The 18,793-nt window shown below is 53.4% G+C and overlaps 2 protein-coding genes across 26 annotated transcripts in view; both read left to right on the forward strand.

The window, feature by feature from the left end:
* Pacs2 (phosphofurin acidic cluster sorting protein 2) overlaps nt 1-14,751 on the forward strand; it is a 59,948-nt gene extending 45,197 nt beyond the window's left edge. For 4 of the 21 annotated variants that reach the window (XM_006515769.3, XM_006515771.2, XM_006515778.1 and 1 more), the window contains 16 exons: nt 73-163; nt 433-510; nt 979-1,121; nt 1,423-1,561; nt 1,990-2,094; nt 2,199-2,305; nt 2,797-2,951; nt 3,682-3,792; nt 4,180-4,288; nt 5,166-5,198; nt 8,427-8,469; nt 9,330-9,372; nt 9,632-9,773; nt 10,407-10,633; nt 11,018-11,131; nt 11,855-14,743. In XM_006515769.3, the coding sequence (XP_006515832.1) occupies nt 73-163; nt 433-510; nt 979-1,121; nt 1,423-1,561; nt 1,990-2,094; nt 2,199-2,305; nt 2,797-2,951; nt 3,682-3,792; nt 4,180-4,288; nt 5,166-5,198; nt 8,427-8,469; nt 9,330-9,372; nt 9,632-9,773; nt 10,407-10,633; nt 11,018-11,131; nt 11,855-12,006 (1,792 nt within the window). In that variant the 3' untranslated portion in view covers nt 12,007-14,743. Of the gene's footprint in view, nt 1-72; nt 164-432; nt 511-978; nt 1,122-1,422; nt 1,562-1,989; nt 2,095-2,183; nt 2,306-2,796; nt 2,952-3,681; nt 3,793-4,179; nt 4,289-5,165; nt 5,199-8,426; nt 8,470-9,329; nt 9,373-9,631; nt 9,774-10,406; nt 10,634-11,017; nt 11,132-11,854 lie in introns of those variants that run through there. The other 17 variants (XM_006515770.3, XM_030246677.1, XM_030246680.1 and 14 more) reach the window with 13 other exon arrangements.
* A 61-nt stretch (nt 14,752-14,812) lies between these two features.
* Tex22 (testis expressed gene 22) overlaps nt 14,813-18,793 on the forward strand; it is a 14,455-nt gene continuing 10,474 nt past the window's right edge. Inside the window, exons 1-2 of one of the 5 annotated variants that reach the window (XM_006516338.4) lie at nt 14,813-15,351; nt 15,594-15,786. In XM_006516338.4, the coding sequence (XP_006516401.1) occupies nt 15,631-15,786 (156 nt within the window). In that variant the 5' untranslated portion in view covers nt 14,813-15,351; nt 15,594-15,630. Of the gene's footprint in view, nt 15,352-15,454; nt 15,787-18,793 lie in introns of all 5 variants that reach the window. The other 4 variants (XM_030246974.1, NM_029381.2, NM_001361920.1 and 1 more) reach the window with 4 other exon arrangements.

An 18,793-nucleotide genomic window follows, 5' to 3' on the forward strand; every position in this document is an offset into this window, starting at 1 on the left:
GGGCATTGAACCTCATTCTCAGTGTATAGGGAGGGATCTAGGGAATTAATATCTACTCCTTTCTTCATCCAGGCCTTACTTCGAAGGCCTGTCTCACTCCAGCTCACAGACAGAGATAGGGAGCATCCACAGTGCCCGGAGCCACAGGGAGCCTCCAAGCCCGGTGAGTAGGCCATTCTATGCAGTGTGAGACCCTTGGACCTGGCTGGCACCCTCATCCTTCCTCCCCATGAGTCCTGAATAGCTAGCCAGTGTGTACCTAGCTGAAGTATCCTGGGCTCAGGGTTCTGCCCAGTAGCAGGTGCATCTTCTAATGTAATCCTGAGCTCACAGTCTGTGAAATTCGCAGCTAGTCTCCCTGGGCTTCCTCCCATCCAGAAGTAGACATCCTGGTTCCACAGCATAAGCCAGTTCCTGTCTCTTCACCCCTAGGCTGATGTACCTGAGAAGACGCGATCCCTGGGAGGCAAGCAGCAGCTCAGCGACAGCGTCTCTGACACGGTGGCCCTTGTAAGCAGGCATGGGGGCAGGGGGACATTCATCCACCTGTCGTGTGCAGCTGATTCAGATGTACAGACCTGCACATGGGGTTTGTGTTCTCATACTCTGAAAACATGTATACCACCCCCAGGAGCCACCAGGCTGCCTGGTGATCCTTGTTCACTCTGTGGATATTGGCCAGGTATCTCAGGTGGAGGGCTGTGTCCTAGCCTTGCTATCAGACCCTGGCCCTCATGGAGTCTCTCTGATAAGGAGCAGGGTGGGTGGGGTTTCCAGCAGGTTTGGTGCTGATCATAGTTGGTCCAAGAGTTACTTGTAGGAGAGGAATACCTCTCCTCTCGCTTGTGACTGTGCCTTACGCAAGACCTGAGGTTAGAGGAATCCCAGAGCCTTTCCCCAAATCAGGGGCACACGGACGGGAGAGGCACGGTAAATGTTTCTGTATTTGGTGCTTATGGCTCTTTCTCAACCCATCAGAGTGCAGCAGTCCCCCGGGAACCATCAGGGCAACCTGAGGACAGCCCAGAGGCTGAGACCTCCACCTTAGATGTGTTCACCGAGAAGCTGCCTCCCAGTGGAAGAATCATCAAGACTGAGTCACTTGTCATCCCCTCCACCAGGTGTGGCCTTCGTGCTGAGGGACTCTTTGCACCTTTAGGGCAGGGTTGTGGGAAGCCACTTGGTCACTAGCAGCTCTGCCATCTGCTGGCTTACCACCCTAAAGGCCAAAGTGCCCAAGAGGCACCACTGCTTCCATGCCACTGAGGGCTCAGGTTGCTGGGGAGATTTCAGTGTCACCTCACAGGGTCTGTCAGGTGGGGATGGTGGCAGCTGTCGTGGGGCAGCGTAGTGTGCAACCTGCAGTGAACATACAGCTTACCACCCCAGCTGTTCTCCACTGCCTTTCCTGCTCTCTAACAGGTCAGAATCAAAGCCGGCCGGCCGCCGGGGCCGGAGCACATCCCTGAAGGAGCGACAGCCTGCTCGGCCACAGAATGAACGGGCCAACAGCCTAGACAATGAGCGCTGTCCAGACACGAGGAGCCAGCTTCAGGTTAGGGTAGGAACTGGGGAGGATACTGCCCAGACAGAGCAGAGAGAAGCCTAGGGGTCTGGAGGACTGGGCAAACCTGGAGGGCCTGCTGTGAGAAGACAGTCATAGGTCCTCTTGTCAGGAAGCCTGTTGACCCTGTCCTGCCACTCAAGGTGTGGCCGCTCCAGACTTAGGGACCTCCATGTTAGTTAGCGCTGTCCCGCCACCTGAAGTATGGCTACTCCAAACTTAGGGACTTCCACGTTAGTTAGGCGCTGTCCCACCGCCTGAAGTGTGGCCACTCCAGACTTAGGGACCTCCACATTAATTAGTTAGGCACCTCCTTACATGCCCTCAGCCTCCATGCCTGCAGGCAGTATGAGTATGAGACCCAGGGTTGGGAGTTAAAAGGCCTGGGTGCTGCTTTTCCTTGTGTGGACACCTGGTGTCTCTAGATTCCCAGGAAAACTGTGTATGACCAATTGAACCACATCCTCATCTCTGATGACCAACTCCCCGAGAATATCATTCTCGTCAACACCTCTGACTGGCAGGGACAGGTAAGGGATACAGCCATGTACCCCGCCCTCTCCTCAGCACTGCCTGGATATCTGGGGACTACCAGGTACCACGCCCAGGTCATTGTCAGCTTGTCCCTCTCTAGTTCCTCTCAGATGTCCTGCAGAAGCATACACTTCCTGTGGTCTGCACGTGCTCTGCTGCTGACGTGCAGGCTGCCTTCAGCACCATTGTCTCTCGGATACAGCGATAGTGAGTCTGCTGCTCCCTTCTTACCTGGGGCTCGACCCTTGGACATCCCTGCCTGGGTGTTTACTGGGATCTTACATCCCAGCCCGCCTGCCACTAGAAGATGGAGTATTTGACCCTGACAATCATGGATGGTTCCAGATGTTCTGCTCATAGACTTCCTGCAGCTTTACTCTGATTCCCAGGGGATATTTTGAAGCTCATTTAGGGGTTGGGGGGGGGGTTGGGGGGCGGTCCACTTGCAGTTGTCCCAGCAGAGGTCTTGAGCACAGGTCTTCTGGCCCAGGCGTATCCAGGCAGACATTCAGCTTCCTGCCCCACAAACTCAGAACCCCTGTTGGTGGGGCATCCTGGGCCTGGTAGCTCCCTTGGGATTGTGTGGCAAGAACAGCTGCAGCTTGGGGGCATTGGCTTCCCAGACTTCAGTAGGGTGATCCTGGGACAGAGACAGTGAGGCATCTCTCCCTCTCTGCCCCACCCTCTTGGGATCACAGCTGCAACTGCAATTCTCAGCCACCGACCCCTGTGAAGATCGCAGTGGCGGGAGCGCAGCATTACCTCAGCGCCATCCTGCGGCTCTTCGTGGAGCAGCTGTCTCACAAGACACCTGACTGGCTCGGCTACATGCGCTTCCTCATCATCCCACTGGGTGAGGGGCCTTGGGCTGCTGGCCACCTGTGACTAAGCCTGGGGGACCTTAGAGACAGGGACACAGCCTGGTAAGGGTGGAGGTACCAACATGGCATCATTCTGTTATTTAAAATTGTAGTTATTTCACTCTATTGAAAAACCATGCATGCCAGGCATAATATCGTCACCCTAGCACTGGGAAGCTAAGGATCAAACAGTTCTGAGCAGCCAGGAGCCAGGCTCTGTAGTAAGACCTGTTCTTATGGTCATGGTCCTCTCTTTGACAAATGTCCTTGTCATGTAGAATGTGATAGAGGGCAAACTAGGATGGTCCATGCTGGCCCTGCCACTGATCATTCCACATAAGCTTCGGTTTGTGTCACCAGAAAGTCCAATCAGCCTTTAGAGGTTGTCATGGTCCTGTGGACTTGAACTCCAGGAGCCATTTGACTTGTGCAGATCCTCTAACTACAAAGCACACCTGTTCAGGGCTTCACTCGTTTATCAGTTGTGAAGTTCAAAGGCAGTGTCTCACCTGGAGCCCATTTATACCACCTTCCTTGGTCTTCCTGCCTTCACCTTGGCTTTCTTTCATCTTATATGCCTTCCCTGGGAGAACAACAGGCAGTGGGGACTTTGCCATTGCTCTTCCTGCAGACCTATGGTGGCCTACTGCAGAGGGGCTCAGGACAGCAGGGTTGTCTGGGGTTAGACACTCCACATGGTGACGGATTTCCTGGGCTTCCCAGGCTCCCACCCCGTGGCCAGGTACCTGGGCTCTGTGGACTACCGCTACAACAACTTCTTCCAGGATCTGGCCTGGAGAGACCTGTTCAACAAGCTGGAAGCCCAGAGCAGTGGTGAGGCCTGGGCACTGTGTGGTGAGGGGGCTGCCCATGCATCTACAGCCCCTTCCCCTGGAGACCCCATTTCTCAGGCTCAGCTGTGGGATGGGTGGGTGTGTTATGGGGCTTCCTTCACTCAACCCAAGCTTTTACCTTGACCTACTGGTAAAACGGTGTGGGGCCATTGGGAAGGGGCAGGTGCAGGGTAGAACCTGCCTTCAGGATTTGAGAAGCAACCCTGCCCCCTCACCTGGGACCATTGTTGCTGGTCACGTGAGTCAGAGGCTGCTGACAGAGAGCTGGGAGAGAAAGGAGCCAAAACAGTGCCTGGGATTCAGCCCAGACCCCCGCAGCTCGCACCTAGCTACCATGCTGACCCTCTGCCGCCTCTGCCTTGTGCAGTGCAGGACACACCAGACATCGTGTCACGCATCACCCAGTACATCTCAGGAGCCAACTGTGCTCACCAGCTCCCCATCGCAGAGGCCATGCTGACCTACAAGCAGAAGAGGTAACATGGTGGGCCTGGCAGGGCTGGGGGACCTAAGAGATGTACCTTGACCCTCTGCTCCATGTAGGCTATGGGATGGACCTTTTCAAGGGGCCAGGATGAAACAGCTGAGTGTGGCAGGAGCCTACTCCATGTCAGATCAGAATACCAGGTTGGGTTTTTAGAACCCCTTATTTTTGTGCATGTTGACATTCTACGTGATGTAGTAAAAGGCACTGGTTCTTTAGTCCTTCTGTCTAGTCATGTTCCTTCCACGTGGCTCCTTCCTCACAGGTCCCCTGACCCTGGCTTTGGCTTCTGGGTGAACAGTTAGATCATGATCCCAACTGCCCAGAATTGGGCAGTGCTCAGAAGTTCTGTGTGAAAGATTAGACAGAGTGGGTCTGAGCCCAAGATGCTGAGGGGCCTTAGGCAGGACCTCCTCAACTTAGGGAACTAAACATATCTGTCTTGGCTCAGACCTCTGGACATTGTAGCCTACATGCAGTCAAGGAGAGTTAAGTACACAGAGCCTAAGGCAGCCTCCTCCTTGATGTCCAGGTTGGGCCCAGCACCCTGCTCAGGAGAGGCAGAGACCCTGCAGCCAGTGACAACAAAAGTTCACCATCTCTTTAAGTTGTGCATGTCACACACTGCCTTCCCCAGACCAAAAGATAGTTGAGCCAGAGGCTCATCTGGTGTAGTAGATCAGCAGAGGTCAGCCTTGCTTCTTGACTGCCTGGTGCCCAGGGGCAGATCGGCTACACAGATCCCCCCATGAGCCCTCAGCCAAACCACCAGGAGCCATTCTGCTCCTGCCTGAGTATGTAGATGACTTGTTGTTGTTCCTGAGTGTCCTAACATGTGTGTTTTCTCTCTTGGTGGCTTTCCAAAAAAGGAAAAAGCATTTTCACTTTGACTTTACCCTGAGGTACAGCTGTCTGGCTTATACCCTATCTGTCTCCAGGCTGGTCTTTGGGGCTTGTTTAGTAGGGCCATTGCCCAAGTGCATCTCCTGATGCCCCAGGCAGGATCTCTGTTTCTGGAAGGGCACCTACGAGCCCCTTTCTAGAGAGTTGCTGATGGATCCTGCTAGTCCACCTCCAACCTTAAGGACTTTGTGCTTCTAAAGCCTTTTGTTAACCAAGCGCTGGTGCTAGTGTCAGGACCCACGCAGGCCTTGCTCCTAACAGTAGCAGTAGTCTGGCCACCCGCACAGCCTCAGACAGGAGGCACCACCGTGCTGTTCCTCTGTGTGAAGTGTAGAGGTAGAAGGTCAAGGAGCTGGCACAGTATGGCAGGTGCCGTACCTGCTCCCTGCACTGTAGAATCAGGTCCTAGGGCCGGCAGGGACGCAGAGGGGTTTGTAATGCCTTCTCTAATTTCTTTGGGGAGGCAGCCAGGCTTCTGAGGATTTCTTCCCTGCCAACGCCTCCCTCTCTAAAAATCTGAGCTGCTCTCAGGCACCCTTAGAGTTGCCCTTTTCAGTGCTGGGAGGGTCCTGCCCACTGTCTTCCACACTTGCCTCAAGGTATCTGTCCCCTGGGAAAAGTGTCTGGGACAGAGCCATGGGTCCAGGATCCTTCTTGCAGGTAGTGCTGCTTCCGTTATCCGAGCCAACTGGACACATAGGAAGGTCCTTGAGCACCAGTCTGCCCTGCTAAACAAGCCCCTGAGTTAGAGAAAGACCAGCCTCCTTCATATCTCTCTCCTGCCTTGAGGCTTGGCCCATGCCACCGGCTGTGACAGGAGGAGCCTGCAGCATGCTCTCCTGTGCTGTACTTATATCTAGTAAACACCAGGCTTGAGGAGACACTCTCTGTGCCCATAACTCCCTCTGCCTGAGATACAGTAGTGACACCGGCACTAGGTGGGCACAGGTACCTGCAGGGAACCAGTGAGGCCCCAGACTTGCCCGGCCTTCCCTGTGAGAGCTCTGGCAGGGAGGTACCTGCCCCTGTTTGCCTCTTAACTGAAGCTGGGGGTGCAGCTTGTCCTCTAATGGCAGCTGAGCCCTCAGCTCGTAATGGGACAGCACAAGCTCCCAGCTGCTGTTCTGGCTATGTGGGTGGAATAGGTCCTCGGACCTCAGCTCTGTGTCTTTGGAATCATGGCAGGTTTTGGGAACAGATTAAGGACATGATTTCTAGACTGCCAACCACTTGACTTCCACGAGTACCTGTGCTGCAGGCCCTGGCCGCCTCTGCCTCTAGGCTGTCAGTCAGCCAGCTAGTGTCACTGCTGGTGCACCCGTGCTGGTGCTTCTGCATGGCCCAAGATGCAGTGTGGCACTGCTGTCACAGTTGCTGTCCTATGCTGGTTCTGTCTGCATGGCCCTGATACAGCTTGGCTTTGAGTAGCTTCTCCATGTTGCAGTGTTTCCTGTGACTGGTCACACATGGCCTTCTCAGCCACGCTCTGTTCCCAAGTGTCTTAGAGTGGACCATGGATAAGAGGCTGTTCTGTCATGGTCCTAGAGGGCCTACAGACTGATTGTGGGTGGCCCAGTGGGTTAGAGCCTCCACCCTGGCAGCCACCATGCTTGCCTGCTTTCTAAAATCTCCTGGGCCTGAAATGTTCCTGAAGTGGACAGGCATGGGTAGGGCAGATCCGGGCCAGGAGTAAAATCATTTACAAGGGATAACAGGTTTCTCTTTTCAACACTGCCCTCCTTAGGAAAGGAAACCTGGGAATTTAGCCATCTCCAGTGGGCCAGCATAGTGGGCTGGCCAAGACACCTGCCAAGTCTTTAGGTCTGGGGAGGACAGAGAAAGAACCCTCTTTCTGCGTCGGCCCTGGTCTATCGTGTGGGTGTGCTGAGAGTGGGAGTGCTGGGAACAAGACTCACCCCGTGCACACACACAGGGAGATGGGCTGCCAACCCTGTCCAGGACAGGCAGCTGGCTGGCCACACACCTCCCAAGTGTCGTTTCCCACAAAGGCATCTCCCTGAAAACTGTGAGGCAGCACCTGCTGCACTGCACACCTGGGGGCACCACACCCCCAAGCCTACACAAAGGGAGAAGCCCTGTCTCCTCAGGGATACCCCCACCCTAGATACAGGGAGATCTATCTCACCCATCCGTCTCAGCGCTTGGCCTCACATATATGTACATCTGTGTGACAGATGCGCTAGCATCCAGTATCAGTGTCAGGAGACAAGATAGGAGTGTCTGGAGAACAAGGAAGAAGTGACTCCAGCTGGTGGTGTGCTCCTCAGACCAGGAAGCCACTGGAGGAGCACAGGAAGGAAGGTGTAGAAGAAAAAGGCACAGCCAGCACCACAGCCAGCCCTTCCAAGAGATGCAGAGGGCACTCTGACTGTGGAGGGAGCCATGTGCTCTAGGGCTGAGGTTACCCCACTGGACACTAGACCAGTTGTCAAGGAGCCTCCTCATAGATGAACGTGGCTAGCCTTAGTGGGCAGTGCATGAAAGGAGGAAGACAAATTGCTTTTCATCTCGGCTCCTTAGCTCAGACCCTCTTCATGGTGGATGGGTCACGACTAGCACTTCCAGGACAAGTTACTGCTGCCAAATGCCATACAGAGCCAAGTCCAGACAATACCTCATCTAGCCTCTAATCCCGGTCAGTGCTTCAAGCTTGTGCCTGGAGCTCTGCTCAGGCCTCGGACTATAGTTAGTTGTTTCTGTTAGAACCTAGCGTTAAACACCAGCACTTTAGCCAAAGCTGTAGCCTTTATAGATGGCACAGACTTCATTCAGACCCTGGTTTTGGAAAGGTCACTGGAGAAGGCCCAGCCTGTTGCCCAGTTCTGCACTCCACGGGGCATGCACATGGAGCAGGGAATCAGCTTGGTAGGCCTGGAAGCAGGCCATAGCCAGGGCTGAACAGGCAACTGTGATAAAATCAGTCTCCCTCAAGAGGCATGAGCTGTAGTGCTCTCTCCCCGATGGCAAGACTGCATGGCAGCTTCCCCTTGGGTGCAGAAATTCCCCACTTACGGTTGTTAACGTATGGGAGGGGATCCAACAAGCCAGGGGCCTTTCTGTAGTGACAAAGAGTACCTGTGGGCAGGTGACGTGGCTGAGGACTGGGCTGGGTAGGGTTGGGGACAAATAGACTGGGCCCTTGGGCTGGGGACGGCCAGGGTCGTATGCTCCAGGAGGGGAGTGTAACCGTCTGTTTTTGCTCCCAGCCCTGATGAAGAATCCTCTCAGAGGTTCATTCCCTTTGTCGGGGTGAGTATCACCAGCTTCATTCACTGGGGACATGAGCCCGCCAAGACTCCTTCACAACGGAGTGCTTTTGTATTGGCTTATGTGTACAGAACCTGGGTGGGAGGCAACCAAGGGCTGCCTAGTTCCTCCTTACAAATCCCCGCTGTTTCCTTCCTGCAGTTTTTTAGTTGAGCTTTTGGTTTGCACAGTGAACATGTAGAAGTGTAGCCCTGGTCTGTGGAGATGGCTCAGGCTGTCAGGGTTAGCTCAGCACTAAGGAGAGGAGTCTCAGACTTGTCTGCTAGAGGATGAGGAGGAGCCTCGGGCAGGTTTGCCCAGTCAGGGCGGTACCTCCTGATACAGGTGGGCTGTGACTGAATGTGGAGGTCCCAATTTCACAGCCTTTTTGTCTCTATAGCATCCTGTTCAGGGCCTCTTATATAGTGACAAAAGTCCCCTGTGGGCACCTGACATGGCTGAAACTCTGAATCCGGGGTTGTGATTTACACTGAATTGACGCAGAGTCAATAACCAAAGGCTCATAACCGTGCTGGAGCCCACGTCTGAGGCGCCTCCTCCGTTGGCCCATACGCTCTGTGAAATAGCTCCTACTTCTGCAACAGTACTTCTCATCCTAGTCTAATGGATGTCTGGGATTGGCAAGTCACGTGCACATGGGATTTGCCACTTCCCAAAGCTGAGCCCTGCCCCAGAGATGGGAGGATGCTGGAACATGTTTCCTATGTTGTGGGCACAGAAGTTTGGCAGCAGCAGGGCCATGGGAGCCTGTCAAAGATTAGCTCCAAGGTGGGTGCCTACGTAGAGCAGTAGAACTACTCAGCGTCCCTACTTGCCTCTAGCCAACATCTGTTGCTTCCCAGGTTGTGAAGGTTGGAATCGTGGAACCATCTTCAGCCACATCAGGTAACCTCATCCCTCTCTGAGGCTGATTAGAGTGGCCCTCTGGGTAGGTGGCCCTCTGGTCTGAAGGAACAGCAAGTTTCTGCTGATTCTTCTGTACTCACAAAGCCTCAGATCAAGGCAAACCCAGACAAGAAAGGATATCTTGCCCCCCTGCATAAGCCCCTCTGCCTACCAACTTGGCCCAAGAGCTGCCTCTCCAGACAGCTGTGGACCAGACTAGAAGGTTGTCTGACCATTGGCCTATGACTCCTCTCCAAAGGAGACTCTGACGACGCAGCCCCCTCAAGCTCCAGCATACTCTCTTCTACCCCACCGTCTGCATCTACATCTCCGGCGGCCAAGGAGGCTTCGCCTACCCCACCCTCCTCCCCTTCAGTGAGTGGAGGCCTGTCCTCCCCCAGGTAAACGGCGCTGCTCTCATCTTACTTGTTCTCTGATGGCATCCACCCTCTGCTCCCCATCTTGTCAGAGCAGTGTGGACAGATGCTGGTGAAGCACTGGGGGAGGTCCTGTGAGGGGTCTTGGGGATGGGGCCAGTTGCCATAGAGCAGGGTAGGAGGTAGCTGATGCCTTCAGTAGTGCTCCTAGAGATAGGAGCTACCGTAAATGAACACAGGACTCACTGAGCCTGGAAGCACCTTTGCCCAGAGTGGGTAGTTCAAAGTGGAGCTGAGGGGAGAGGTGCAAGAGACAGCTCTTTAGGCCCCGCACGACGAGGCAAGTCCTACTAGCCACCTGGGTCTTGAACAGAATTCAAGACAACAAGGCTGAACTGGGGAGTTTGAGTCCATGGTGCCACCTGCTCTCACCAGCCATTACACCTCTGATGAAGCCACTCTTCTGGGTCCTAGGAGAATGGGTGTACAAGTTGCCGGGGCATGGCCACAGGCACTAAGAGAATCCCAGTAGACAAGTGGGCAATCTGCTCTGCAGAGCCTCTCACAGTTTACTGACCCTAAATGCTAGCCATACTCCCTTGCCTCCGATGTTACAGTGATATCAGGAATGTGAGCACTTCCCTCTGCCTTCCACAGCCAGGGCGTCGGTGCTGAGCTCATGGGGCTGCAGGTGGACTACTGGACAGCAGCGCAGCCTGCGGACAGGAAGAGAGATGCCGAGAAGAAGGACATGCCCACCACCAAAAACACGCTCAAGTGCACTTTCCGGTCCCTCCAGGTCAGCAGGCTGCCCAGCAGTGGTGAGGCTGCAGCCACACCCACCATGTCCATGACTGTCGTCACCAAGGAGAAGAACAAGAAGGGTGAGGTGGGAGTGTACTGAGGCTGGACAGTGGGAGAGGGGCCTCTGATGACTGTTGGTGATGGGAATATCATTCCCCCACCCCCTAGCAAGTTCAGTAAAGTCATGATCATGAGCCCACAGCTCAGAAGGGGTTGGCAGTCAGACACACTTTGACAGCTTGGCCCCTGAGTTGTGAGGACACAGGTTCTGGGCAGCTTCTGGCTTCAGGTGGAATAGCAGGCAGGATGGTGCTGTATGTGGTCACAGCAAGAAGCTGAATCCCAGGTGAGCAGGGGCCAGCTGCGTCCCCTTGGCTATTCTACCATCCTGCCTGCTGTCAGGGCTCGGGCTAATTTGGGCCTGAAGGAACAGTAGGCCAACAGTAGAGCTTTTCTCTTCCCAGTGATGTTTTTGCCCAAGAAAACAAAGGACAAGGAAGTGGAATCCAAAAGCCAGTGCATCGAGGGCATCAGCCGGCTGATCTGCACAGCTAAGCACCAACAGAACATGCTTCGGGGTGAGCATGGGCCAGGGGGCTGCTCCACAGGGTGCTGGGGACTCAGTCCATGACCTAGGTCCTGTTTGCTTCTGTTTGTAAACTGAATGCAGAGCGGAACTGATGGCTGGCCTTTCAAACCCTCAGGGCAAGCAGTTGTTTTGCTCTGATGGCTTATTTACAGAGCCACTCTTGGAGCACATTTGGATAAGGTGCCTCCATGCAGCTAACGGCCTTTCAAGTTCAAGGAATGGTTCAACCCTTTCTGTTTTTATTGGTAGAGATTTGGGAAGGATTGCTAGAGATTGAACCAAGGGTCTCCTGTGTGCTAGGCAAATGCTCTACCATATTGCTCTATCCCAGCCCTCCTTCCACTTAAAGATTGATTCATGTATCTTAAGTATCTTACAGAGGCTATTCTGTAAGCAGTGCATTCAGAGCACAGGGCTTTTGGGTCCCTGTGAGTCCCAGTTCCTTGGGTGGTCTTCCTAAGGCTACCTCTGGAAATACAGCTATTTTAAGTAAGTTGGACCTTGTGAGGTGGATGTGACTTAAATGGGCCATGCCTGGCTGAGGTGTGGCTCAGATTGCCCTTGCCAGACCCCTTGGGAGGTGGACCCACCATTGCACTAAGTCCTGGAAGGGCAGGTGGTGGGAAGGGCTTGTTAAGCAGGGCTTCCTCCAGCTTCAGGATTACCCTGCTTCCTGGCAGCACCCCACCATCTCAGGTGGTTGCCTTGCCAGGCAGGCAGATGGTCAGGTGGCCCTCTCCCACAGTCCTCATCGACGGCGTGGAATGCAGCGATGTCAAGTTCTTCCAGCTGGCTGCCCAGTGGTCTTCTCACGTGAAGCACTTCCCCATCTGCATCTTTGGACACTCCAAAGCCACCTTCTAGCCCCACCCACGGAAGGGCTGACACTGGACAGTGACTCTGTGCCAGCCATTGATGGAGGGACAGCTGTATTTCTGTTAACACGTGGTTACTACAGAGACAGACTCTTAAAAACACAAAGAAACAGTCTTAAGTATGAATGTGCTCATAGCCCAGCTAGCTCCCTGTGGGCCACTGAGTAACTTTGCTCGGCTTACTAACCAGAATATGTGGGCAAGTGGAAAGGCTGGTAAGAAAGGAGGTGAACTCTGGTCCCATGAAAGCCCAGACCACAAGCAAGAAATGTTCTTGCCTTTGTATCCTGCCCTTTGCTGACGTCAGGATTCTGCTTCCTCAGGGAGTAGGGAGCACGGGGAGCTTTGGAGTTTAGTGGCCAGAAGCTAAAGGTCAAGGGCATGTTTGCTCTCCTAGCATGAGATGTCAGTCCCTGGCACCCCATGCGTGGTTCCCAATAAACTCCAGCCTCATGGCGGAGGTTTTATAGTAGCAGATCTTTCTAATGCTCTCAAATACATTTGACAACGTAGCTGCCAAGCAGATGTTGCTCTTGTGAAGTCCCCTTGCTGGGGCAGAGCCAGCAGGAGCTGCATCCCTACCCTACCCCTGTGGCTCCCATTCCACGGGCACCTTTAGGCTTCTGCTGCTCAGATCGGGTGGTCCTTTCATATGTTCCAGTGTCCGTCCTGGAAATGGGAGACACTTCTGGGGTCTGTCTGAGCCCTTCCCTCTATTCTGCTTGCTGGACAGGATCATCCAGGATTGGCCATGTGGGATCTGAGCTGAGAATTGAGGTTGTAAACTGGAAACAGGCATCTAGAGGTTGTGTGTGTGTGCCATGTGGGATCTGAGCTGAGAATTGAGGTTGTAAACTGGAAACAGGCATCTAGAGGTTGTGTGTGTGTGTGTGTGTGTGTGTGTGTGTGTGTGTGTGTGTGTGTGTGTGTGTGTGTGTGAGAGAGAGAGAGAGAGAGATTTGTTTGTAGCCCGTGAAGGCTCCAGCATGCTGGTCTGACTACAAAGGCCACCTCCCTTACAGGACTAGGTCTAGCCAAGCCAAGCTCCTCATAGCCACCTGGATCTGGTTCTTGGTGGCAGCTCCACCATTTTCCCATCCAACTTGAAAGGGTTGTGCTGGTGTCCGACAGCTCAGGTCATCCTGGCTGTACACGCTCCACCAGACTCATGAAGGGGTCACTGCCTCAGTCCTAATTTTCTTAAGAATCCTTTCTCCCCGAGGTATCTAATTAGAAGAGTTCCTGTCACCCTGGAAGCTAGGGCTCTCTCGGGGGCTCTGGTGGTCCATTGGGAAGCATGGTGTCTGAAGAATGGTGTCTCGACCTTGAGACCTTCCTAAGAGTATGTTGAGAAAATTGTCGAGAGCAGGACAGGCTGAGTTTGAGGACTGCTCGCCCTTCCTGGGGTGAAAGATGGCAGGTTTTTATTTACTTACCTCCCTTATTGACTTGCTGAACAGGGTCTATTTGTCCTGGATAATAGGTCCCCAGGTCCCTGGGTCCAGGGCTTCTTAGTGGAACTCCTGGTGAGGTATTCTCTGAAAAGATCTTGTGCTGAGTCAGGCCACTGTAATCCTTGGAGCCTAAGAGCCTAGTTTACCTGCCCCTTGTGTTTTTTCCCAAAAGTCAACCTTCATATGAAACATTTGACCTAGATTTCTAGCCTTGAGGCCACAGGGGTTCAAGCTCTTGCCTGAGGGCAGCCCTTTTCCAGAACCTTCCCCTGTACATACGTGCTCCTTCCTTGACTGGTTCCAGGGGTCTGACTTTACACACACAAGAGGAAGGTGTAGGCAGCGTCTTTGTCCCACAGCTGGCCCAGGGTGGAGTCAGGAAAGCCTAGCACCTGAGCACCATACACCTTCCCCCCAACCCCCACCATGGCAGTGCTAGGTGCAGACCTAGACAGCAGTCCTTCCTCCCTGTGCCTCACTCCCCCAGTGGTTAGAGAGATGGTCCATTTTCCTTGCCTACCTCATGGAGCTGTAATGAGAAGTCATGGAGAAGCACTTTGTCCCTTTGAAGGATGACACCAAAGCCCCCCTGACAGGCAGTGCAGTGGTACGAACCGCAGAGTGTGTTTGCATCCGAAGCTCTGAGGCATCACCCTCAGAGCCTGCCAGTCTTAGAGGTCCCTGTCAAGCAACACCAGTTGCCATTGCTCATTGCTGTCAGTTGGGGGCCCTGCCTCTACCTTCAAGTTGGTTCCTGCCACCACCCTCTGAGTACGCAGCTCAGTATCACTGTAAAGGTACCAGTGCTGGGAGGTGGGGGTGGGGAGGCGTGGGGAGGCGGGAGGCTCAGCCCTGAAGCAATGGCTTGCCCTAGCCTTATCCTGCAAGCCTCACTTCTTCCTCTAGCCTCCATCTCAAATGAATTCCGCATAAAAACGTCCTGGCACTTCTCCCCAGGGCCAGGGTACTTGCTCCCTAAATCCCTGTGCCCTTCAGAGACTGCTCTGTCCTGGAAGGGGGCCAGCAGAAGCTGACAGCCTTGCGTGAGGATGACTCCGTTCGCTTCTGCAGACTGCCCAGCGCGCTGTGACTGATTTCTAGAGTGTGTATGTTGCTAGTTTTGTTTTTGTTTTTTTAATAAAAAGCAGGATTCATGTAAATAGCTTTTTTTGGGAGCAGATACTGATCTGTCCCATGCGACCATGTGGACGATTTCAAGGTGCTGAAGCGACACTAATAAACTGACGGCGCTCAGGCCGCCCACTGCTGTGATTTCTCTGAATGTGTTGGGGCCATGCGGCTTGAACGCTGGGGCGCACGCGTGGAGGGGGCGGAAGCGGCCGCGGAGGGCGGGGTCTGTAGGACGGAAGCTCCGTCCCTCTTCCCTAGAGCTCTGTCCTTGGATCCAGCTTTCTCAGGCTGGTGCTGAAGGTCCTAAGTCAGCCTCACCAGCCAGCTCTGTTTACCTGGACCCACATGAGCGTTCACAGGCCACACGACCCTCCACTCCCTGTGCAGACCCTTCTGAGCCTGGGCTCACCGGCTGATCCATTGTCAACCGGAGCTCATTAAGCCCCCCTCATCTGTCCCGGAGCCTACAGAGCCCTTCCCAGAGCCCTCTGGGCGAGCTCTGCATCCGCGTGGGAGCGGGTGACCCAACTCCCACATACCTTCACTGCTGCCCTTAACTGACTTCCACAGTTCATACCCACGGAGAGGGTGGGAAATGAGAGCTCAGGTTGGCGCTGAGCCTGGGCCTTGTGTGGTAGGGTTGTCCAAGACAGGAGGAGGCCTATTGAGGGTGGGATCCTAGGACTGAAGAGCTTGTCAGGACCGCAGAAGGAGCGCCCCCTGCGAGGAAAAGCAGACCAGGTGGTTCGGTGAGAGCAGAGAAGGCTAGGCTAGCATCTATTTCTAGGCTACTGCTGTCCCTGGGGGGATGCTGGTGCGGAGGATAATGGCCACAAGACCTGGGAGAGAAAGTCACAAGGGACCCCGCTACTCGGCAAGAGTAGTCACTAGGTAGAAGGCGGCCCCAGCAGGGCCTGCCATCATCTGCTTTAGGGATCTGCCGTGGCAGCAGGAACCCTGCTCAGTTCCCTTCCTGCACCTTGCCCCACAGCCCTAGTCGAGGGAACTGCAACCTGCTGTACTTAGAGATGGACAGCAGGCAACAGCGCCCCCAGAGGAAGACGCTACAGTGGCAGCTTGCTCAAGAGCAAAGACAACAGTCACCCCCACAGGGGCTTGCCGTGGCCTCCAGCCAGCCAGACACCAAGAGCAAGCCTCAGGACGACTTGCAGACCCAAGACTGGGTAAGCAGTTAGGAGAGTCTTCCGAGAACCCAGGCTTTTAGGTGGACTGGTTGGAAAGGGACACCGAGAATGGGCCTCTGGGACAAGAGGAAAGGACTGAATGGGACTGGAGGAAACATTTAGTTTTTAGGGCTTGCTTCTCCAACTACTCAGGCTAGGCTCGGAGGTAGACTTCCTCTGGTGGACACCAGGCAGAGAGAGGTCGCCTAAGGTCAGAAGGAGTGTGCCACACATACCCACATCAGCTCGTGCAGTGTCCCTGACCCCTGCTTTGAGGTCCCTCCAAAGGTGACAACTGTCCTGCAGGGCTGACCAGTAGCCCCTTCCGCTTTCATAAGGCAGGGCATTCTAGATGGTAAAGATGCTAACGTGTCATCTCTTGGGAGAGGCTTGCTTATGAATAGGCACAGATGTATGGATTTTATATTGGTGACATAATGGTGAAGAATCAGAGCTCTATGGTTGAAGGGACACCAGACTCCTGGTTGGGGACAAAGTCACTTCAGTGTCTGCCACACCTTGACTTCATTTGGAATTGACTCCCATTTCAAGTTCCTGTGCCTCCTCCCTCCACAGTTTCCAAGCCCTGCTAGTGACTCTGTCCTTGAGGGATGTCCAGGCTGCCTTCCCTAACCTTGTCCTGAGTCACTTCTCTCCTTTCGTGTCCCCTCAGTATGGATTGTGCTTCCTCAGCCAGGTCTGTCTCCTGTTTCCTCCCACAGAGATCCTGGCCTAGCTAACATCAGTTCCTTGTTCCTCCCTTCCCAGCCTGAGCCTTAGAGAAACTTTCTTTGCAACGTAACTTGTCTTCAGCCCGCAGTAACACTCATGCTACCTCATAGAATGCAGTAACCTTGGCCTGAGGCGAGAGTTGGAGAAAACTGTCCTAGCAGAAGGTCTTTAGATGGCCAGTTTAGCCACTGTACAGTACTTTCTGATAGTCTGGCCAGCATGCTCTGAACACTGGAGAGAAGCAGGCAGGAGGCTTGGGATGGCTCTAGGCTGAACCCCACTAGGGACCTTCCTCACCCTCCCCGGCCTGCCAAGGAGCACAGACATGCAAAACCAGCCTCATGTGGAGAGCCTGTGATTGTCCTCGTCAGTCCGAAAGAATCTTCTGGAATTTTACACAGTACAGTGTCCAGAAGTTGGTAGGCTCAGGAGCCACAACAGCAGATAGGAGCATCGAGGGAAGACAGTCCTCACCCTTTATGACAGCAGTGAGACTTAGGAAATATGCAAAATCTGCTCAAGATGAACTTTTTTTTTTGGGGGGGGTTTTCGAGACAGGGTTTCTCTGTGTAGCCCTGGCTGTCCTGGAACTCACTTTGTAGACCAGGCTGGCCTCAAACTCAGAAATCCGCCTGCTTCTGCCTCCCGAGTACTGGGATTAAAGGTGTGCGCCACCACGACCGGCTCAAGATGAACTTTTTACCACCAGCTCCTGAAGAGAACCGAAAAGGCTTGAATGATAAGAGAGAGATGCTGGGTTCCTGGAGAGCGATGTGAGATTAGGTGGGTGCTTTCCGAGGCATTTCACAGCTCAGCATGTACGTAAAACCATTACATGTTGCAAGGCATGGCAGTGTACAGCTTCCTAGCATGTGGGAAGCAGAGGCAGGAAGATTCTGTGAGTTCAAGGCCAGCCTGGTGTACATAGAGATTTCCAGGCCAGCCAGAGTTACCCTGTTTCAAAACAATAACAACAAAACAAAGCAAAAATAAAGACAATTAAAAAAATAAGCCGGGCCAGGCATGGTGGTGCACGCCTTTAATCCCAGCACTCAGGAGGCAGAGACAGGTGGATTTCTGAGTTCGAGGCCAGCCTGGTCTACAAAGTGAGTTCCAGGACAGCCAGAGCTACACAGAGAAACCCTGTCTCAAAAAAAAAAAAAAAAAAAAAAAAAAAAAAAAAAAAAGCAAGCCGGATGTCTCTCTTGTCTTAAAGCTAAGCCCATATGGAAAAATAAGAGTAGCTGGGCTAGCTTCAGCCTGGGAGATGGGAATTCATAGTGTAAGCCTTTGCCATTGTCAAGAAAAGAAGCTTAAATAGCCAGATAGGGGGGAAAAAAAAACAGTTGATATTGGAACAATATAATGTCTGCCTAGAAAATCCACAAAACAGCTAAAACTATAAAAGAGAAAGATTGGTTATATGACTGTTGTAACTTAGGTGTCTCAATACACTAAACCAGGAAATATGAAAAGATTCCATTCACTTTAGCAACAGAAATTATGAGGTCCTTCTAATTATGTGTTGCCTTTTACGAGGAACACGGAAAGTTCTGCTAGTTACAAACATGAAGTTCTCCTGTGGAAGCAGATCTCATCACTGGGTGGACGCGTGTAATGTTTTTAACCTGCCAGTTTGCCCTAAAATAATTAAGTGGTACCCCTATTTGGGAAGAGGGGCACGGGTTTTGGTTTTGGTTTTTCGAAACAAGGTCTCCCGTAGCCCAGGCTGGCTTTGAACTTGCTATCTAAACCAGTGATAACTTTGAACTCCTGATTCTCCTGCCTCCACCTCATGAGTTCAGGAATTCAGGCTGAGCCCCATGGCCTCCAGGTCATGTGTTTTGCCTATGTGGCTCTTGCGTGGTCTCAGGAGGTCGTGGTCAAGGGTCCACTCAAGGATGGAAACTGCTTCTAGAGTAGTTTGCATCCACAGGGTAAGCCGGTGGTAGGGAGTGAGGAGATATTGGGAGACTCTCCACCCTTACCACAGGCTCCCTCTTGGGTGAGCTCCACAGGGTAGCCCAGGACCCTTACACAGCCAGGCAGCCAGGCACTGCCTTCCCCCAGTGAGAGAATGGGAAGGGTGGGCAGGCCAGAAGCTGCTAAGACTCTTATAGTCTAGCCTGGGAATATAAGTGTTCTACTGTTTCTGTCTTTTGTTTTTGTGGAGGAGATTACACTAGTCACTCTTAATTTGTGTGTGTGTGTGTGTGTGTGTGTGTGTGTGTGTGTGTGTGTGTGTGAGAGAGAGAGAGAGAGAGAGAGAGAGAGA

Source organism: Mus musculus, chromosome 12, assembly GCF_000001635.26.
Source record: "Mus musculus strain C57BL/6J chromosome 12, GRCm38.p6 C57BL/6J".
NCBI classification, from domain to species: Eukaryota; Metazoa; Chordata; class Mammalia; order Rodentia; family Muridae; genus Mus; species Mus musculus.